At 38.5% G+C, this 20,693-nt stretch overlaps 1 protein-coding gene across 3 annotated transcripts in view; it reads left to right on the top strand.

Annotated features, from left to right (window-relative positions):
• Positions 1-20,693, top strand: part of med13a (mediator complex subunit 13a) — a 59,089-nt gene that overhangs the window by 21,404 nt on the left and 16,992 nt on the right. For all 3 annotated transcript variants that reach the window (XM_042732637.1, XM_042732636.1, XM_042732638.1), the window contains exons 4-9: positions 8,307-8,452; positions 12,951-13,148; positions 13,328-13,522; positions 13,613-13,775; positions 14,430-14,543; positions 16,847-17,575. In XM_042732637.1, the coding sequence (XP_042588571.1) occupies positions 8,307-8,452; positions 12,951-13,148; positions 13,328-13,522; positions 13,613-13,775; positions 14,430-14,543; positions 16,847-17,575 (1,545 nt within the window). The remainder of the gene's footprint in view (positions 1-8,306; positions 8,453-12,950; positions 13,149-13,327; positions 13,523-13,612; positions 13,776-14,429; positions 14,544-16,846; positions 17,576-20,693) is intronic.

Here is a 20,693-nt window from a genome sequence, read left to right as displayed (position 1 = left end):
ATTGTTAACTGATAAAATGTATAGACGACTCCTTACATTATAGTTCAAGTGTTTGGGGTCTGTAATGTTTAAAAAACATTATCCTTCAGAAATCACTCTAATATGCTGATTTGGAGCTCAAAAACATTTCTTATTACTTTCAATGTTTATGCTTTTGGAAATGGCAATGGTACATATGTATATATACTATATAATAGAAATGAAAGTAATGAGTAAAAAAAAACCATACTGATCACAAATGTTTAAATGACCCTTAATGTCAAAGCACCACATGATCTCGTGTCGAGAATTTCTGCAGATTCCAACCACTGGTATGTGGTCAGCTTTAATTTATAACATCTAGTGTCTCATATTAGAAAAATCTGAATCCTCATTTTCTCATTAAGAGACAGACTATGTGGTAAAACATCTTAATGTGTGTAAGTGGTCGTTTTGTATGAGTTTTCACTCCCTACATCCCTATGACAAGATAATATGAACTGAAGGGATCTGATTCTCAATCGGTGCTCACTGAGCCTTTTAAATAACAGACTCAGAGGCAGAGGAGCGGAGAACACTGTGTAGTAATGGGCTGTATGGTGATTAGCATTTCTTCCTGCTACACTGATTCCCAAAACCTGCTTGCGTTTCTCTTAGTGCCCTCAGTGATGGCTTGTGTGTTCAAGTCTTAAGCATGTGTGGGTTTTTTTTCCACCAAGGAGGTGTTTAATTTTGTCCCCGAAGAGCCACCGTAGCAGAGCACACGTGTCCTTTAGTGGATATCACCTGTCACAAATATGGCAGTGGGTTCCTGCATGCCATAGAAACTCAAAACACCTCTGATTCCTCACAGGACTCCATTCATAAACTGGCAGGGCCATCTTAACCGAGCGGCTACAACTTATCCTTTTTGAAACTAGATATTATAATCTTGTGATGCCTACATTAATTTTTTTGTAAAAGTTCAAAAGTTTTGGGGAAAAAAAATTATACTTGTTTTTAGCAATGGCAGATTAAAATAAAAAAAAAAAAAAAAAAATTTTAACAAAAAAAAAAAAAAAAAAAAAATCCAATAAATGCTGTTCTTTTGAATTTTTACATTTGTTGAAATAGACAATAGTTATTGTAAGTTGTAATATTTCATGGTTTTATTGGTTTTACTGTAGTTTTGATTAAATAAATGCAGGTTTAATGAGCAAAAGAGATGGAGAGAGGACTTTCAATATTTGTAAAACATCTTACCAACCCCAAACTTTTTAGCAGTGGTGTAAATGTTTTATGATTGTTGTTTTTATGTTGTCTTAAAGCTCTGTGGACTGTTTGGATTAGGAAGGCGTGTTTAATGAGTGGAGCCGTACTTGCAGTGCAGACATACATGCTTGTGTTCTCTTTTAAGGGATTACCTTAGTAAACCTGTTAGACTTCAGGTCTGTGTTGTCCACACCTTTTGCTTTTCCTGACGCCCGCCCTCTAGATCCTTCCGCACGGAAAGCACAGACAGCTTCTGCAGCGCCGCTGGCTTCCTCTCCCTCTCGCTCTTTCTTTTCCTGCAGGTTTTTTAAGAATTTCAGCTCGTGAGTAGACCCAAACCCTTCCTGTTCTATTCTGCGCTGTGCTGTCTTGCGTATGAGCACACAGTGTCTTGTGGTTTCGCTATAATTAGAGGATCTGTGGGGAAGGGAGCTCGGAAGCCAGGCTCCGAGGAATGCCAGAGAGCTTGTTTTGTTGTATTAGATTTTTTTTTTTTGAAATGGTTAGCACACTCACTGGCTGGTTGTACTGTCACTCGGCGCTGCTCTGTAACCAAACCCCAATGTGTTTTAGCTGCTTACATCATCCTTCATACAGGTCAGAGCTGTGTTTGTGCACACTCTCTCTCTCTCTCTCTCACTCTCTCTCTCTCTCTCTCATGGTGCAGCAGATCTGTTACCATGGCTAATCCACAGATCCAGTGTGTTCTTTTATGGGCAGTGTTCACGGGGGAGCTGGGCGATGCATGAGCCAGTGCAGAACATGATGCATCCCTTGCACGTCACTGCACATTACTCAACAATTATTGTGGTGTAGTGTCGCAGTCATACTGTAAAGGGTATTTAAGATGCATCTGTGAAATTTTTTTTTTCTTTTTTTTTTTCTGTTTGTTTAGTAGGACGGCGGAGGAGATAGACTGCGGCTACAGTGCTGAATACACCCATCAGGATACCTGCCTGCGTGAAACCGCACACATTTCTGCACATCTGTACACACCCACAGAAATCTCACGTAATAAAATCATGCGCTTGCGTAGGCACAAAATCATTTGCATGGGGAAATGCACGCACTGTCTCCCTTGACATGCACACCTATGACAAGGTACAAGCTAGGATGCTTTTATAGGGGTTTGCACACAACTGTCACAAACGCATTCACACACCAGCAGATGCAAAGTCTTTTCAGCGACTGGATTCTGCAGAGAATGAAGTGGCATGTGATCTGCTGTGTTTATCTATTATGAATGAACTTGCTGTAGCTATACTGCTAAAAGGATGAATTTGTCCACAGCAGCTTTCTTTGTCTCGGTCCCAACCAGGCCCATCTTTGCTCTCATGTGACGTCTATAATTTGCAAAATTCAAAAAATCCAATCTCTCAATAAATGGGTGTTCATTAGTGACGCACTAAAATGAAGATTCTGGATGCACTTGGCAGAAACTGAAACCAAAAATAAATTTTATATGATAATCAATTAATCAGTCAATGTATTTAATAATCAAAACTCAAATAAAAAAATGTTGTACAATCATTTAAATTGAACATAATGGAATTTTTTTGTCTACTTTTTAACACCAGAAGTTTGCTTCTACTCAAATTTGTTGTTTAAATGTAAACATTTAAATGGTGGCTGTAATTTTGTTTTCATGAAGTAATGAAGACAGCTAGTTAATTAAAAATGTAATACATTTTTAATATAGTGCATATATTTAGAGTGTTTTGGTCACATTTTATTTTAATGTCCAATTCTTGCCATTTACGAACCATGAACTATGATTTTATCCTCAAATCCCTAATTTGCTGCTTATTAATATTTAGTAAGGTAGTTGTTAAGTTTAGGTATTGGATAGGATTAGGGATGTAGAATGTGGTCATGTAGAATATGTGCTTAATGCGTATTAAACGGCCAATATGTTAATAAAAGACATGCTAAAAAGCAACTAGTTAATAGTGAGTATCGGTCCCTATACTGAAGTGTTACCATTTTTTTTCTCGTAGTTTTCTAGACTGTTAAGTTTGTGGACTACCTGTCACCAGAGAGTTTTATTAAAAATTCTAAGCTAATATTAAATAACAATATATATGCATGGATGAATCATTCACAATAACATTTAGCTTTTAGAAAATAGGGGGGATTTTCAGTTCATGCTGTCATACCAGTCAGAGTTTGGTGCTTTTTTTCACAAATTTTACTATGTTTAAATACTTTAAATGTAATAAGACAGGGCCTTTTCTATTTTATTGCAATTTGGATGGGAAACAAACAGTAGATCCAGCGTGTGTGTGTGCAGAATTGATTCATGCTGAAACTTCAGAGGCATGTCCAGATTATATCATTATTGTCTGATAACCATTTTTCTACCCATCAATTCTGGACAGGTTCAGATAAACTCACGCTATAGTAAATCTGGGCTGGTATAAATCTAGCTCCTCTCCGCTGCTTTCTTAGCTCAGTTCCACAAGACTGATGTGAGATTCCTGACATTCCAGAACTCCTACTCTCTCACTTCCCATTCCTGTTCTCCACTCACACACACACACACACACACACACACACACACACACACACACACACTCACTACACACTGGTTATAGATATTGGTTAATGCTATAGTGTAAACTCCCTTTCTCCGATTTTATCAGTTTCTCTCGCCTTTTTATTCTCACCGGTTTTGTCTCCTCCTCAGATGTTCACTACACTCTGGGCTTGACTGAAGTTCCTGTCTTTGCTCTAAGGGAGTGTGTGTGTGCGCAGCGTGTCCGTTGTGGATAGATTTACAGTCCGTGGAGATGTTCCAGGGTCTCCGGTCTGGCACCTCCCCTTATTTTCAGAATGCATGTTGATTAAAATAGTCATTTTTTCCTGTAAAGTTTAGTTTAAGGTTGAAAATTTACGAGTGGTGCATTGAGAAAGTCAGGGTGGAATGGCCTGCTTTAGAGGGGAGTGTTGGCTCAAGGAGCATTATAGAGTAAATCTACATCAGCTTGGATGCAAAAGGCCAAAAAGAAAGAAAAATCAGTATAGCTGTCAAATTTTTGTGGCTCAGAAATGACAGCTTTAAAAGCCAAATACAGTATTAGGGAGTGTTGTATTGATTGTTTTCTGTTTATTAGTTTTAAAAACAAATTTCACGTTAAAGTGTTCTTCAAAACCTATCAGTCTGAGGCTGTTGTGATAATCTTTGTAAAGATTGAGAGTCTCCAAGGTGTGCAGCCAATCAGGTCCTCTTTTAGTTTGAACGTTGGCTTTGTATTTAGTGAAAGCCTGTTACATAAGATCAATAAACATTTAATTAGCATAAATGACTGTTGACTAACAAACGTTTTGTTTGAGAAAAGTCTCGTCGGGTTTGTTCAGCTGTTATGATGAGGCGAACAGCTAAAGCACGCAGAATATGAGCTCTAGTCATCGAGACTAGAGGCTTTTTAAGTTCTCTTATTGACTCTAAGCGCTTGGTTCAAAGGCCACGCTTTATGAATGAGTGAGAGGATGTCCTCTTCTGTGTGTATAAAGGCTTTGTTTGGAGCATTTTTGATGGATGCAGTAAGCCGTGTATGTTTGTGTGTTAACTGCCATTGCTCTGTGGTCGACTGCTCTAATCTAAAGGTATTTCAGAGAGTCTCGGTTCTCTATTTGTGGTAAACACGCTGCTGTTAGTAATGCACTTCAGTACTGTGGCTGATGTCTTCCAGGGCTTTGGTTTGGAGAGAGAGGGTGTGTAACGGCATGTTCTACAGTTGATCACCTGATCTTGCTACTGCTATTGGTCAGGTGATGGAAGACAGACAGTTTGTCATGTGGTTTAGAGACACATGTGGTGTGTTAAAGGGGTAGTTCGCTTAAAACTAAAAATGACATGTGAAGAATAATTGTAATACAATTTCTGATGTTTGTCCTGACTGTTACCACATAATTTCTCATTAAACATTAACAAACTGGTGATTTTTAGTGTTATTTATATACTATTACAGTATTTGTTAAAATTTGAATTAGCTTTGATTTTTAGATTTTCTGTTTTTATTTCAATTTTAAGTGATTTTTTTAAATAGCTTTTTTTCCCCAGTTTTCATAACACCAACACACTCATAAGACTAAAGCAGGATTCTTCCAGTAGCTCTCTGAGCACTCAACATGGCAAGACAGTTAAATGCAAGTCAATTAGATGTAAAGTATTTTGGATGCTTTACACACCCAGACACACAAACAGGTGATGTCTGAGAGTCGTCTGAAAAGTCGTTGAGTTGAGATGTGAAGTGTGTTTGTGGGTTTTGTAGTAGGAGTTTGCTACGCCCTGACCAGAGCCACTGCTTTCAGGAAGTCAGTAACAGCCCAATACTACAGCTGTAGAATGTTACCTCTCTTTTTCTCTTACTTCCTCATGCTGTTTTTCTCACCACAAGCTGTTCTTAATTTTTTTAATGCTCTTTTTCTTTAGTCGGGTCCTTTTTCCCTCTAAACCTCTCAAAAAGGTTCATGTTACCTATTTGTGACCTCTTGCCCTTTCTTTTCTTCCTTTCTTGCTTTACAGCTGGAAATGCAATGGATAAGCTTGTGTCATCAGGAGTAGTGATGTCCTGAGCTCTATTTTTGGCCTCTGTTTACTAGTGTGGGGACCATAAAACTCTTTTGCATTTGCCTTTTTCTAGATATATATAGTTCCGTTCAAAAGTTTGGGATTGGTATGATTTAAAAAAATGTGCTCATGCTCAAGACTAAACTTTTTTCTGTAGCAATAATGTGAAATGTTAATGCAATTTAAAAAAAACTTTTTTCTGTTTAACTGATTATTATTATTTTTTTTATTGGAATATTTTTAAATGTATTTGTGTGATGCAAAGTTGAATTCTCAGCATCATTACTTCAGTCTTCAGTCTCACCATAATCCTTCAGAAATCATTCTAAGATGCTGAAATGTTGAAAATGGTTGTGCTTTATATTTTGTGGAAACATGATGATTTAAGGTATTTTTTGATTGAAAAGTTCAAAAGAACAGCATTTATTTGAAACATGAATCTTTTGTAACAAAATAAATCTTTGTCTATTTTCACCATTTATTACCTCTCTGCTTAAAAAATACAGACCCTAAACTTTTTAATATTGGTCTGTTTAAGTATTTTCATTTGGCTATATTTTTCTTTGCTTATATGTAACAAACAGCGCAGCTGAAGATGAAATTTATTTCATCTTTGGTAACCTTCTGATGATGAATTGTGCAGGGATAAGGTGTCTTGCACAAGTTGCCATAAGTGTTGCTCCCTCTACTTTCTCTTTTTAGTATTTGTTTTATATATGTTTTTTATTTGGTGAGTGTTAATTTTGGATCCTGGTTTAGTGTGAACTGTTTTTGTTTTGGGGTTGGTCAGTGATGCACACACTGATTGCTCTGTCTGCCGCTGAATAGAAAACTTCAGGAGCATGCTGTTATTGAGCTCAGTGTGTGTGTAGACCATGTGATCAAATGTGATGGTGCAGCAGTATTTAGCTTGCCCAGAGAGCCTCCTTTTGTGTGTGTTGTTGTTGAGAAAATTTAAGACCGGTGTGTGACTGAAATAACGAAGCAATGGCGTCAGACCGAAGTTGCGATAATATCTCCACAGGGGGCAGCCTGCTGTAAAGCATTAGGCTATCCCTAGCAAAGTCCGAGAGCTGTAGAAATGCAAGGGGTCAGTGTGGCGTGTTTACTCGGTTTAGATGTGACGTAGTTGCAAATCAGTGTCTGTCTCTGTGGGTTAGTGGCTGAACCTCTTCTATGGTTCTCTCACTCTCTAAATGCAGATGTTTGGCTAGTGTCCATACTGATGGCATGCTGGCCATACTTTGTTTTTGGAGAGAATTTCTTTGGGTTTATGACCTTCATTATAAAGCAGTTGGAGCAAATAACACTGTACTGCACAATGGCCAGTGATGCATATTCAGAGTAAGTGTTGTGGTAGTTGGTAAGGTGTAATGAGTGGCTGCTAGGGTCAGAAAAGCAAGTCTTTGTTATTCTTATCTCTAGATAAGAATAAATAGTTTGAGTTGTCATTTTAACATGTTAAGGAATAAAATCTGATTGCTTAGAAATTAATAGCATACATCATCTCAACAAACCACATGATTTGAGGCATCATTCACATCCGTGGCACTAACTTTGTGTAATATGAAGTTTAATACTTAGGTTTAGGGCGCTTGTTCAGATGTATGAGCATATATTTATATTTATGCATTTAGCAGACGCTTTTATCCTAAGCGACTTACAGTGCATTCATGCTAACATTTTTTTACCTAATATGTGTTCCCTGGGAATCGAACCCACAACCTTTTGCACTGCTAATGCAATGCTCTACCATTGAGTCACAGGAACACTTACTATGAGCAATAGTAAATGTGGAAATTGTCATAGTAAGCGTAATTAATTCATGCAGGGACTTGCCTTTATTTCACAAATGTTTCCTTTTAAAGCTTAATGCAATGACATTTCATGGAAATACAAGAGGGTTTTTCTGGTTTAGTAATTTAACCAATGGACTAGTTTTGCTTTAAGATGCTTTAATGCCTGTGATGATTCCAGATCAGCAGAGCAACTCTAATGCGCCATGGAACGAAGGATTTTAAGCACATATTAGGAAGCTGCCGTAGTTTGGACTGATTTTCACAGAGCTCAGGCTTTACAGAGCTCAGAGTGTGACTAATGTAGAAAAAGTGTTATTGTCCTGTTACATATATTAAAGGTCCTCATGCATATTCATGAGGAGAAGGGCCAAACACAGTGTAATCCTTGAGGTCAAAGAGCAGACACTTGCATCTCAATGGCATGTGATGTTTCTCACACGTTTGAGATATTGACAGTACTGTTTTTAGAGTTACAAATGAATCAGATTCTGTCTTAGGAATTTAATGATCACATCAGATGGTGATTAAATGATTCACAAGAGTTCAGTGACGCTGATTATATGACTCATAAAGTATGTTAGAAATCCAGTCGGATGATCCATAGTTGTTGGGTCTTTATGAATAATCCATGTTTGTTTTTTCTTTTTGAGGCACATGTGCTACTGTGTAACTTAAACACCTGTCTCTCTGTCTCTCTTTCTCAGAGAACACCTGTCTTGCTCTTTCACGTTCTTCCTGCATGGAGACAGTAATGTGTGCACCAGCGTGGAGATCAACCAGCACCAGCCCGTGTACCACCTGAACGAGGAGCACCTGACACTGGCCCAGCAGGCCTCCAGCCCATTCCAAGGTAATGGAACACTCTTTTTTTTTTTTAAATGCTTTAAAAAAAAAAAATTCTTGTCTGTCCCCTTCTTCTTTTGTTGAAAGTTGAATAGTAAAGTTAAGTGTGATTTCCAAAGGGGTGTTATTTTTATTTTTTTTGTTTTCAACTTTTTTCTTTTTTAATCAACAAAACAATATCCATTCAAACAAACAAAACAGGGAAGGGGGAGCAACAGACATATCAACATTTTTACAATCTGAAACAAAGGGCCGTTAGTGAGGGTCATGTTAATTAAGGCATTTTGCCATTTCTAATCATGTGTTCCTGGGTGGGAAATCCTTGCACTTTAGGAGATGTAAGGCCTTTTCAAAGTCACCATAACATGAAAAAAAAAAAACTGTTCTTATTTTCTCAATCACATTTCAAAATCTTCTGTCAAAAACAATAACTTCCATTCCCCTCTCAACACCATCTCTTCTCTGATGATTTGTGTTGACTGGTGTGAGGGCTGAACTAAGGCTTCCCTCCAGCAGTCTGTCACTCACATGAGATCACAGCAATTAGCAAACAACAACAATCCAGTCAATTCCTGATGGACAAAAATCAAGTCCCACCCTCCTTTTTTTCCTTCCTTTATTGGTTTGGAAAGCCATTTCACTTGGATTTACGTCACTATAGGGAGGAGAAAACGATCGCAATTTCCGTTTCATGCTGACTTTAATACCTTACCTGGGATTTACAAGCCCTCAGTTGCTCTTATGCACCCAAGAACTGTCAGTGGGAAATATTCCTTAGTTTTTATTTTGTGACACTCATTTTTAAATGAAATTCACCCAGTATCATTCATTTAAGCTTGGCTGGAATGCTGTATTGACCAATCTACATCATCCACAGCTGTGCACTAGATCACATCTGCCATTGTTTTGCATAATTGAGATTGTTTGCAGTTCCTGCGAATTAACATTTAAAAAAATAATTCATCCTTTTGATGGGGAAATAACCTTTGCAGTGCATCAGGAATGTGTGATGTGTCAATTGGAACCAGCTGACCTTTTTCTCTCTCGATCTCCTTTGGTCTGCTGCTCACCGTTTCTGACAGTCTCGGATTAGTGAGCGTCAGAGTATGGCGACTATGACCTCATAAAGAGCAGTGAGAGGGGTGTAATGAACTCGTAGCTCACTTAACCGAGCAGAAGAGAGAGCGAGAGAGAGACTGGTAGTGCACAGATTGCTTGACAGAATAAATGTGAGGTGAACAGTGTGATATTGGAATACATTTGTTTGCCTGTTTGTCTGGAAATTGCTTTATATCTGTGTGATGCCCCCAATCAAATGCGGACCAGAGCAGCAGACCCCTCTGTAATGATGGCCGACGTTTGGATAACTCTTTAGTGGATTCAATGCTTCGAGCTTCCCTGCCATGCAAATTCTGATCTTCTGCTTGACCACCTCTCTGAAGAGCTCAACGTGGGGCTTTTTTTTCTGTAAATATTTTGCGTATCAGCAGAGTCTTTTTTTGATGTGTTGTGACAAGATAGCCATCCAGAGGCCAAACGAATTCCGCCCCCTCACCTTGGCTCGATCAGGGATGTGTCAGATATTAAAAGAGCCATTTTTGCCCTGCGAACGAGCCGTGTATGTTTTCTTACATCTGGTTACAGCTTGTTTTTTCGAAATAATGCTTTTTTTGGAGGCTTCGGTTTTGAAGCCAGGATAACGATCTCTGTTAGAGCGTTTCGATTTAAGTCAACGTAACCCATTAAAGATGAATCTTGCCTCCTTTCCATTTGTATAGCATCCCCCTGCCCCCATTCCCTCTTCCCATACCTCTTCCGGATGGACGGAGGTGTCCTCTGTCATTGTAGCTTTTATGGATTTATGTGATGAAGGCCATGGAATGAGCCGGCTAATGGAAGGACACGGGATGGATTCATCCGCTTCCCCCTTCTTTTTCTCCCTGGAAGCTCCTTCCTCCTAATACGTGGATCAATATATCAAGGCAGTTAAAGAAACACACAAGTACAGAATGAGATTTCCTTGGGAAAATTTGTGACTACCTACCTCAGAGTTTAGTTGTTTTTTTAGGCATGAAAGCAGCATGTAACAGAGCCACTCTTGAGAAGCTGAAGTGTTTTGGTAAGATACCAATAGAGTGAAAACTGATGCTGTTGCTTCCATATTTGTGATTCACCTTGTCTTGCGCACTTTCCTTGTCTTTTTCACCCTGTTTCTGTCTCTCTCCTCCTGAGTGACCTGTTTATTTAAGTTGGATTCTGGGCTCAGCATGAGCGCTGCTTGGCAGTAACTGGAGGCTGTGTTGATATGAAAGGTTTTCGGAAAGTGTCTGAGAGAAAGGAGGAAGGAAAGAGACCCGGCTGCAGTGGAGGAGTCATTTAAGACCACAGTTAATGAGGAACAGAAGTGGAGGGAGCGGTTGAGAGAAAGCCAGGCCGGGAGTGTTTGTACAGTGTTCCTCGCTTCATAGACTCATTTGCTTTGGCCCTGTTCTGATTACACGCTCCTTAGTCTTCATGTGTTTCTGCTACATATGCTGGGCTTTCTACAGTGTAAGAACCAGTTTGGGGCAACTTTACAAGCACAGCTCCAGATAAATGGCACTTGGTTGTGTTTTGTAGGTTATTTTGCTACTATCATGTTAACACAAGTACTTGCATGCGTAAACAAAAACTAATTAGGATACTAGGATAGGTGATTTATTCAATACAGACCTGCCAACCTGTACGCATTTTGCGTAGCGGCTACGCATTTTGACCTCAAAGTACGCTGGTACGATTTGTCACCCTAAACTACGCAAAAATCTAGTTACGCCTCTGTCCACGCGCAGTATTCAAAACAAGCAACAGAAAAAGATGAAGAGTTAAACCAATCATAGCGTCTTTTGTTTGTTTTGCATTTAAATAATTCCTGAGTTTTATTTCTCTCCTAGAAGCCTATAGTTTATGGTTTCCGTACAAAGGGGTTCGCGCGCGCCACGTCAGATGCTCTGACAGAAAGGCTGTGTGAGGGTGACAGAGACGCGCTGTTTAATGTGTTTGAGATGTGCTGTTTTCCTTCATGCATAACTTGCATTTCACAGGTATATTCTGCATCTGTAAATGTTAAAAACCAATGGAAATATTTCTAATTTTGCTGTCAGAAGTGCATAAGCTTCTGCTTTAGCGATTCTCCGCTAATCTCCACAGACTTCATTTAGAACGAGCGCCGCAGCGCGCATGCACGCCAATCAGACAGAGCTCAATGAAATAGGAGCGCAATAACTCTTGACTAAAATATACATTTTGCTGAAATATTTGTAGTTGGACATTAAATATGACGTAGAATTTTAAACCTATAAGTAAGTGTATTTGTATGATAGCAACTGTAAAGTGTAATGGGGTAATCAAAATAGCCTTTTTACTCAATTAGTCTTCTGCTTTAAATTTTTTGTTGTTGTTGTTTTTAGATTGCAATGTTACAGTGTAATGTGATTTTAACCCGTTTTTGCACATAATAGCTATATGCCTACATGCTTACATTCACTTTATTTGTTTAATCCAAATACAAAATACCGAGATATATAGGCTACCGTATACCGCAGATCAGCCAAAAAATACAGAGATATGAATTTTTGCTCATATCGCCCAGCCCTATACAGAAGTGTACTGAAGTTTTAATTAAAGTGTGCTGTAGTTTTTCTCTTTTTTTTAATGGCATAAAAACCACTAAATAGCAAAAAATAACTAAACAGTTAAGGTAAACAGTAAAAAACAGTAAACTGTAAACACCCACCCCCCCCCCCACCCCCACGCTGATGGTACTCAAAAAAAGTTCAATCATTATAATAAATTTATTCAATATGGTTATTTAGCGATGCATGTTACACAGTCTTGGTAACTCAGTTTGTGTACCAGCTATTGCTGTCACAATCATGAGTTTATTAAAAAGCATACAACTTTTTTTTTTTTGTTTTTTTTTGTACATAAATATTTTGTGCTGTTAAACAATTAATCGAGATTAATCAAAAAATTTAAATAAAATCCCCCCAAAAATATTTATTAAATTATTATTTGTTAATTGTCTAATATATGTATGTGTATGTAAATTAACATCAAATTAAAAACTTTTTATTTTGTATTTGTAAATGTATCTTTTCAGCTGATAATTTATTATTATTGTTATTTTTTTTCTTTTTTACAGTTTTTGTGTGTTTGATAGCTTTTTCCATTAACACTAAAATAATAACAACAACAATAATTGTAATATTATTAGAGTAAAAATAAAAGTAAAATAAATTATAACATAAAATAATAATACAATTCCCTTATTTGAATGGCAATCTGTGATTGAGATTAAAAGCGCACAATGATTATGATTATCTCAAATAATCTTGATTAGATCAGATAATCGTGATGGGCCTGTGTCCCAGATTCTTGACCTTCATGCCAATGCTGCCCAATATCTCTTGTGTTCTGTACTGTAGGTAGTATGTATGACTAAATTGTTTCTCTTATTCTCGCTTTAGTGATTCTGAGTCCATTTGGACTGAACGGGACATTGACCGGTCAGTCCTTCAAGCTGTCCGACCCTCCGACACAGAAGCTCATTGAAGAATGGAATCAGTTCTATCCCATCAGCCCGACCTCCAAGGAGAGCACAGAGGACAAAATGGAGGACATCGACTGGGAGGACGACTCCCTGGCAGCAGTGGAAGTGCTTGTTGGTGGGTTGGAATAAAATAAATTTTACTTAAAAGGCTGGTAAATAAACCAATTGCATTGTGGGAGCAATACATGTTTGCTGAAAATACTGGATAAATATAATCTAATATGCAATGTTTATCATCTGTAGTACCCCCAAAGTGTGCATTCTTAAGGTGTTCATGTGTGGCCGTTTCTCCAGGTGGTGTGCGCATGGTGTATCCTGCATGCCTGGTGTTAGTCCCGCAGTCAGACATCCCCACTGTAACACCTACGGGGTCCTCGCACTGCACCGCTGTCTATTCAAATGGCCATCAAGTGCCTGCTTCAAACCGTGACCCCGCCATCTCTTCAGTGACCCTGACTCCTCCCACCTCACCTGAGGAGGCTCAGACAGGTAAACATGCCTCAAACTTGACTCAAACCCTCATTTTGTCTCATTTCCGTTACACTCTCAAACTTCTTATCTTTTTGTTTCTTTCTCAAGTTCACTCTCACTCAGCACAGAAGTGGATGCGGTTGCCGGTGGCGATGGATGGATTCAGTGTTGACAGCACCAGTCATCACGGTGGCAAGATTCCACGCAGGATGGCAAGTCAGGTGGTTGAGAGCGTTTGGCAGGAGTGCAACATCAACCGAGCTCAGAACAAGTAAGTGTGCTCAGAGTAAATCTGAGATCAGATAATCTCATTTCACAGTCATGATGAAACCAAGCACAGAGCAACAATGCCCTTTTAAAACGGGTACAAAGCATATTTGAGCCACAGAATGTTTTATTAGTGATCATTGAGGTAAAAAAAAAATAGTGATTGATATTAGGGAACTTTTCTCAAGAGGTTTGGAGTCAGAATTTGCACAAAAGTGTGATTGTTTGATCAGTTCATTCCATCTTGGGAACAATTTTTGACACTGTCTAAACTAAAATTTCATTAATTTCAGGTCATGTTGTCACATTTTAGATTTTAACTATATATACTGTTAATTTATTTGGTCATTTCATCATTGTTTTACATTTTAAATTAAGCTGATAGTACTACCTATAATGGCATATCCGCCTTTACTCAAAGAGGTCAATGTGTGTTCAATAAAATGGTTGCAATAACAGTAAAAAATATTTATAAACTTTTGTGTAACCACAACTTAGCACTATGTACAAAGTATTTGACTTTCAAAAATAAACTGACACTGGGAGATATTTCCTGGACTAAAACGTACAGCTAGCCTCAACAAAGTACCATAGATTTTGTGATTTAGAAGCCATTCAGAAAGTTTGATTCCAATCTTGTTTCATTGTGTCTTTGCAGACGGAAATTCTCTGCCACAGTCTCCAATGGGACCAGCGAGGAGGAGACGCTGATGAAAGTGGGCACCTGGGACTTTGTCGACTCCACACAGAGATCAAGCTGCAACTGTTCGAGGTACAGACATGAACATTCACTCAGTCCTGTATTCTCATAGGTTGTCGTTGTTTAACCATGCTGCTGCTGCCACTAATCACTTTTCAGTTCTTGTAGTGTCATCTGTCACTCTGTAAAATGACAGGCAATACATTTGTCATGGAGTATTAAATAATAATAACCTCTTTGTGAAAACCAGAAAAACTGATTTCTGAGTGATGGTGACATAAGTCCTGCTCTGATTCTTTTATTTGCTTCTCTGATAGAGAGTAGAAATTAATTTTGTGTTAATATTCAGTGTTTGCATGTGTTGGATATATATCTATATATGATGTATCAGGGTGTACATAGTCTTGTAGCTCAGTTGGTCCTTCCACTTGCATGTTATTGCATGGTTTTGTTGCTCCTGAGATTTTCCTGACTTTTAGTCAGATTTAGAAGTATCTGGAAACTTTTAAAGGAAAATCTTAGGTCAAATATATTCCAATTTGGCTTTGCAGCATAACAATTAAAATACAATTTAGTTTTAGATTTTGACACCAAGCATCATTACGGAGCTCTGAGTATGTATGTGTTTCATAATTAAAGAGGGCAATATCACCTTTTAATTTATGTTTGTATGAAGTTTTATTGTTCTTTGCTTCATGGAGTCTACTTCAGCTTAGAGTTAAGGGGAAAAGAAAACAATTATAAGCAATAGAACAAATTAAAACAAAACAAAGAAACTAAGTAAAATGCTTAGTTTTAAAAAATATTTAAGATTTTATATTTTACAATACAAATGAAAAAATAAACAAGTCTGTCCTCTCTTAAAAGAGTCTGCAGATATTGCGGAGAATTGAGTTTAATGATGTAATTAATCTGTGATAGGCTGTTCAGAATGACGCTGGTTACAGGCTACTAATAAACCATGTGTGTGGCAGAAAATGATAACTTGTGTTTGTAGATCTAATGAGACTCACTGACCAACTCAATAGTAGAAGTGTAAAAGTCCAGATGTATCAGTGCCTACTTCAGGTAGATAATGGTTTTATAAACCAGAAGCAAGTACTAAAAAGAATGAGCCCGAACACTGTGAAGCATTGTAAGTAACGTTAACACAGACCTAATGTTGCGTAGTGCTGTGTGGTCATGCTGTTAGTTGTCTTCTCTTTCTCTTCATTGAGTAGCTGTTCAGTTTAGGCCAAGAGAAGGCCAGGCACCATGGGACTGTTGTCATTTGCCAAATGTTTTTTGGAAGAGACCCAGCATGAGAGGTGTGATGAAACTCGGAGTCCCCCAGTGAAGTGAAAATGACCATGCGTCGACTAAGATCCTTTCTGCTTGTTTAGCATTCTGCTTGTGTGTGAATGTGAGTTGTGTGTTATTGTGTGCGTACATGTGAAATTGTTTTGACTGTGTGAATAAGAAAGGGTATAATTTTACCCATGACTTACCTGTGTTCGGGATGTATCTCTTTTTAGCTCTTAAGATTGTGCAGTTTTAGTTTAAATTTGTGTTTACTATTAAATATGTACTATACATCTTACTGACTCCAAACTTCCAAACTGTCACATAGGTCTACATATTCACACCATCTCAGTTCCAACCTCAAAGTAGCCTGTGGTTTCTTTGTTTACATGTACAGGCCCCCCCCCCCAAATAAACTGCTCACACTGCATGTGTAGTACACGCTTTAGTCTCTCTTTTAAACACTGTAAAATATCTGAAGCAGACTGATTTTTTTTTCTGGCTTCGTGACGAGTGGTTGTTGTGAAAGCCTTGCATTTTAAAGGGAGGGATGAAAGCCGTGTATTTAAAGCTTTCGTTTGTAGCTACAGGCTTGTGTGTTGAGATACTGTAAAGCTTGAGATGGTGACTGCCTCTCAAGAACAACATTATAAACGAGAGACACTGTACAAGGAAACCCACAGGGAAACTCTGGCAGCTGCTGGGCTTTACATATCTCTGAGAAAGTGTGGACACACGTTATCAGGTCAGACAGACTCTGATAGGAGTGGAGAGCTTGTTGTTAAAAGGGTGGTTTCTTAAACCTGTCTTTAGACTCGACAAGCAAAGAGTCTTTATTCATAGTGTTTTTTTAACGGATCCAGTAATACTTAGGAAATTCTAAATAATGAGCTAATTGGGAAACTGTTACATTTCTCTGTTACGAGTCTCAAAGGCCTATTAAACTTGAAAAGAAATGTTGTGAACTCCTTTACAGTGAAAAGAAATGAATAAAAAAAACATGATTTCTGGTAATAGGCTTTCTTATTAATGATGTCATCAGTTTATAATTCATCATGTATGCTTTGTATTAAAATATTTCTTTATCTTATCAGGCACAAAACCCTGAAGCAAAGAGGAAGCAGCACGCCTGGTCAGCCGCCCACCGCCGGTCAGACGCAGCAGCCGCCCATCAAGCACAAAGCTGGGGAGAAGCCCGAAAAAGGTGACAAGCAGCAGAAACGCCCGCAGACGCCCTTCCACCATCGCAACTCAGTCTGTGAAGATGTCTCAATGGAAACCGATGCTTCTGCGGGTCAGCGCTTGGCTCTTAGAGGCCAAGAGGGTGGACGGTTTCCTGTGCTTCGCCCATCTGATGTGAGCACTTGCTCAAAACCTCCACAACTGCACAGCGGGGGCGGAGCTACCGTGAGCAACAGTGGCCCGACAGAGATGGTCGGCTCTCCTCAGCCACCGCCGCTGAGCCCTCACCCTTGCGAACGTGGCGAGGAAGCCTCAGACGCCATTAAAAACCCCTCCACACCACACAGCCAACATTTTTACCCTCCTTCCGCAGAGCCATGCCTCCTGCCCCAAAAGGGCCCAGATGATGCCCGTTTGGAGCCCCTCACTCAACCTTTTCCCCCTGCGTACCCCGAGCCCCTGGAGCCCACGCCGTATGTCAGTGCAGCAGTAAACCTGGATGACGACGGGAGTCACGTGCCGTGGAGATTCTTCAACCTGCCCCGTAGGAAAGATGCAGAGTTTCCCACGCCGTCACTACCAGGAGACAAACTCCGAGAAGAGGCATCACTCGGAGCTGAAGGGATTATGTCTGTTACTGAGTGAGTATCACATATGTTTTCATGCAACACACACAATTTCATGCACACACTTGAAAGTAAATGTCATTTCTGAGCCACCAAGCAAAAATAATAGAGAGAACGCTTCCCTCTGTCTTTCATTGATTGAACGAACAGACAACTATATGTAAACGATCTCTGTTATGATTAGACATTGTTCAACAGGGCGGGCCAGTTTACTGAGTACCAAATAGATGTTTATATTCAAATTTGGGTCGTCATACCCATTGATCTGATAACCTGGTTTCTGAACAACCTATTTTTGCGTGTTAGTTTAAATGAGCTTTTTGATTGGGAGAGAACTTTTGCAATTTTTGTGATTTTTGGCTGCAGTGTTTTCAAAAGGAAAGTGGGAGAAAAATCCAGTTTTCTTCCATATGTGTTCCCTTTAACACACATTCTCTTTTAAAACCTCCCTGAAGTCTCAAACAATGCAGTGAACTGAAAGTACATATCTTTAGGATTTAGAGCTCCCCATAACCTGTAAACAGCCAGGAGGATTGCATTGTGCGTTTGTGTTGTGTTATAATGGCTTAAGTGACTGTGATTCTAAAGTGAGAGCGGGACCCCCTTAATCCCCTCCGCTCACAGCTTTTTATTTCCAGCAGCCAGAGTTTGTTAGCGAGAACCCCAAACGTCCTTGTCTGTTTGTGAGCTGTGTTTTGAAATAGCTGTGATGTAGCCTCGTGCACCGCTCACTCAAACACACACATAAACACACTCTTGTTCTGTGTAGAATGTTCTTTCTCTGAGTGCACACACCATGCTAATCTCTCGCTATGTGCCCTTTTGACATCATACTTCACTAATGTGCAGGCCCAGCACTGTTGTGAACTAGGAGATTATGGGTCCATCTCACACGTGCATACAAACACTCAGGGGTTTAAGTGGGGATTTAGACTAGAAAATGAACATGATATACTTTTAAACAACAGCTTGTGGACCTTGTAGATTTAAACAAGAAAGGGACATTGAAAGAGACAAGATTGGGAGACTACTTTTCTGCACTCTTTGTAAAATTAAGGGGCTTTTGGTTATATTATGCACACTAATGTTCAAAAGTTTGGGATTGGTGAGATTTTTGTTTTTGAAATAAGTATATTATGCTCACCAAGGCTGCATTTATTTGATCAAAACAACAATAAAAACAGTAATATTGTGAAATATTATGTTTTAAAATAACTTTTCTATTTTTATATATTTTAAAATATGATTTATTCCTGTGTTGGCATTTGGCAATGAAACATTTTCAGCAGCCATTACGCCAGGCTTCAGTGTCACATGATCCTTAAGAAATTATTATAATATGCAGATTCGGTGCTCAAGAAAAATATTTATATATATTTTTTTCTTGCTTAATATTTTTGTGGAAACTTTTTTTTTTTATTCAGGATTCTTTAATAAATTGGAATTTTAAAAGAACAGTGTTTATTTGAAAAACAAATATTTTTGTAACATTATAAATGTATTAAATGTCGCTTTTGATCAATGTAATGTATACTTGCTGAAGTATTAAATATACAGGCTAAATTAGAAGTATTAATTTCTTCAAAAAAAAAAAAAAAAAAAACTAACTGATCCCTAACTTTTGAATTGTAGTGTATGTAACCTGATAAATGGTTGTTATTAACCATAAAGGTTGTTATTAAAACATTTTTTTTAATTTGAATGCAATAGTATACAAATGAACCTTCTCAACCTACTGTAATTAATTACATGGTTTTCTACGATTAATAATAAACAGTGTGAAATGAGATTGTGTTCATACCCACACATGTTCAGACACTCTTGCAACATACACAAACCCTTCAAACTTCCAAGAAAAGCACCAAGGGAACTTGCCTCCCATGTGGTTACCTTGATTTAAAAGCACAGTCATTTGACACCGGTGCCAGTGCTGTTTGATGACAGTCTCCAACTAAGTCGTGACATGTTTACTTGTGTGAAGAATATCTGCTAGTGTACATCTTATCTGCTTTCTCCAGAAACTTAAATCAACAAGCGGTTACCCACACCGCTTCCAATAGACGTGAAGTAGTTTAAATGCATTTAGCTCTGTATTTTTGCTAATACATGACTTAAATTCTCATGCCTATACTGAGGAATTTGTTATGCAGCCTTATGTCTCACGTGGGATGAAGAGGATTAATAAATAAAATAATACTGTTAGAGGAATGTACATTCATCACATTTTTCCATCTTATATCCTAAAAAGAAAAAAAAAACAGTATAGTCACATCTATTAACATAAAATGGTGTTTGTTGAATCTGTTGAAGGGGGAACATTTGTTGGTCGTTCTGATATTTGGCCCTGTGTGAGAATGTTTGGACACGTTTGTGTGAATAATTTTCATGTAGTAAGAACTTTTCCTCTAAACTGTTGCGGATGAGAGCTATTGTAAGCAACGACTTTATGCCCCTCATAAATTCACAAAGCAGCAGTGTTATGACAAAATGAAGTGTACACATCGCTTAGCCGTGCCGTTGTCTTCCTGGAAGAATGCTTGTTGATAGTATTAAGTTCAAAAATATGTGCCCCTAATCCCTTACTAGAAACAAAAAATGGCTGGTTTGAAAATGTTGTTTTCGCGTGGGTCCTTCAAAAATATTTGATGTTTTAAATAATGCAGTTTCCTTCAGCAATTTTAGACATACGTGAACATTCCAACATTCCAGTACTTTGCATCTATATTGTTTTCACTGTATGATCATTGTTTGCCTACAGTTGCCCAAGATCAGGAAAGAGAGGTTTAGAGAGCTGTCTCTGTTGGCCACAGCGAGATGTAATGGTATTGTAGTGCAATCCCAGTATGCACTTGGCTGGTGTCCTCTTGTGTCTATTCTGCTGTTAAGGCCCAGTGTAATCCCTGTGCTCTCTGGGGTCTCAAAATGGGTTAAATCTCTGGCCAGCGCCACTGTGCGCTGTCACCCCCATCAGAGCTATAGTGGTCTGATCTGTGTGAAAATTACATTAAACCAACACAGAGGGATTTTACATAACATACACAAGTAAAGATTTGAAAGACACCGAGTGATTAGAACCTAAAAGTTAGTAGATACCATTATGATTTATTGTCAGCTAATATAGGGTTTCTGTTAT

Source organism: Cyprinus carpio, chromosome B10 (assembly GCF_018340385.1).
Source record: "Cyprinus carpio isolate SPL01 chromosome B10, ASM1834038v1, whole genome shotgun sequence".
Lineage (NCBI taxonomy): Eukaryota > Metazoa > Chordata > Actinopteri > Cypriniformes > Cyprinidae > Cyprinus > Cyprinus carpio.
The sequence above is the reverse complement of the archived record's forward strand: the minus strand, read 5'-3'. Positions and strand labels throughout refer to the sequence as shown.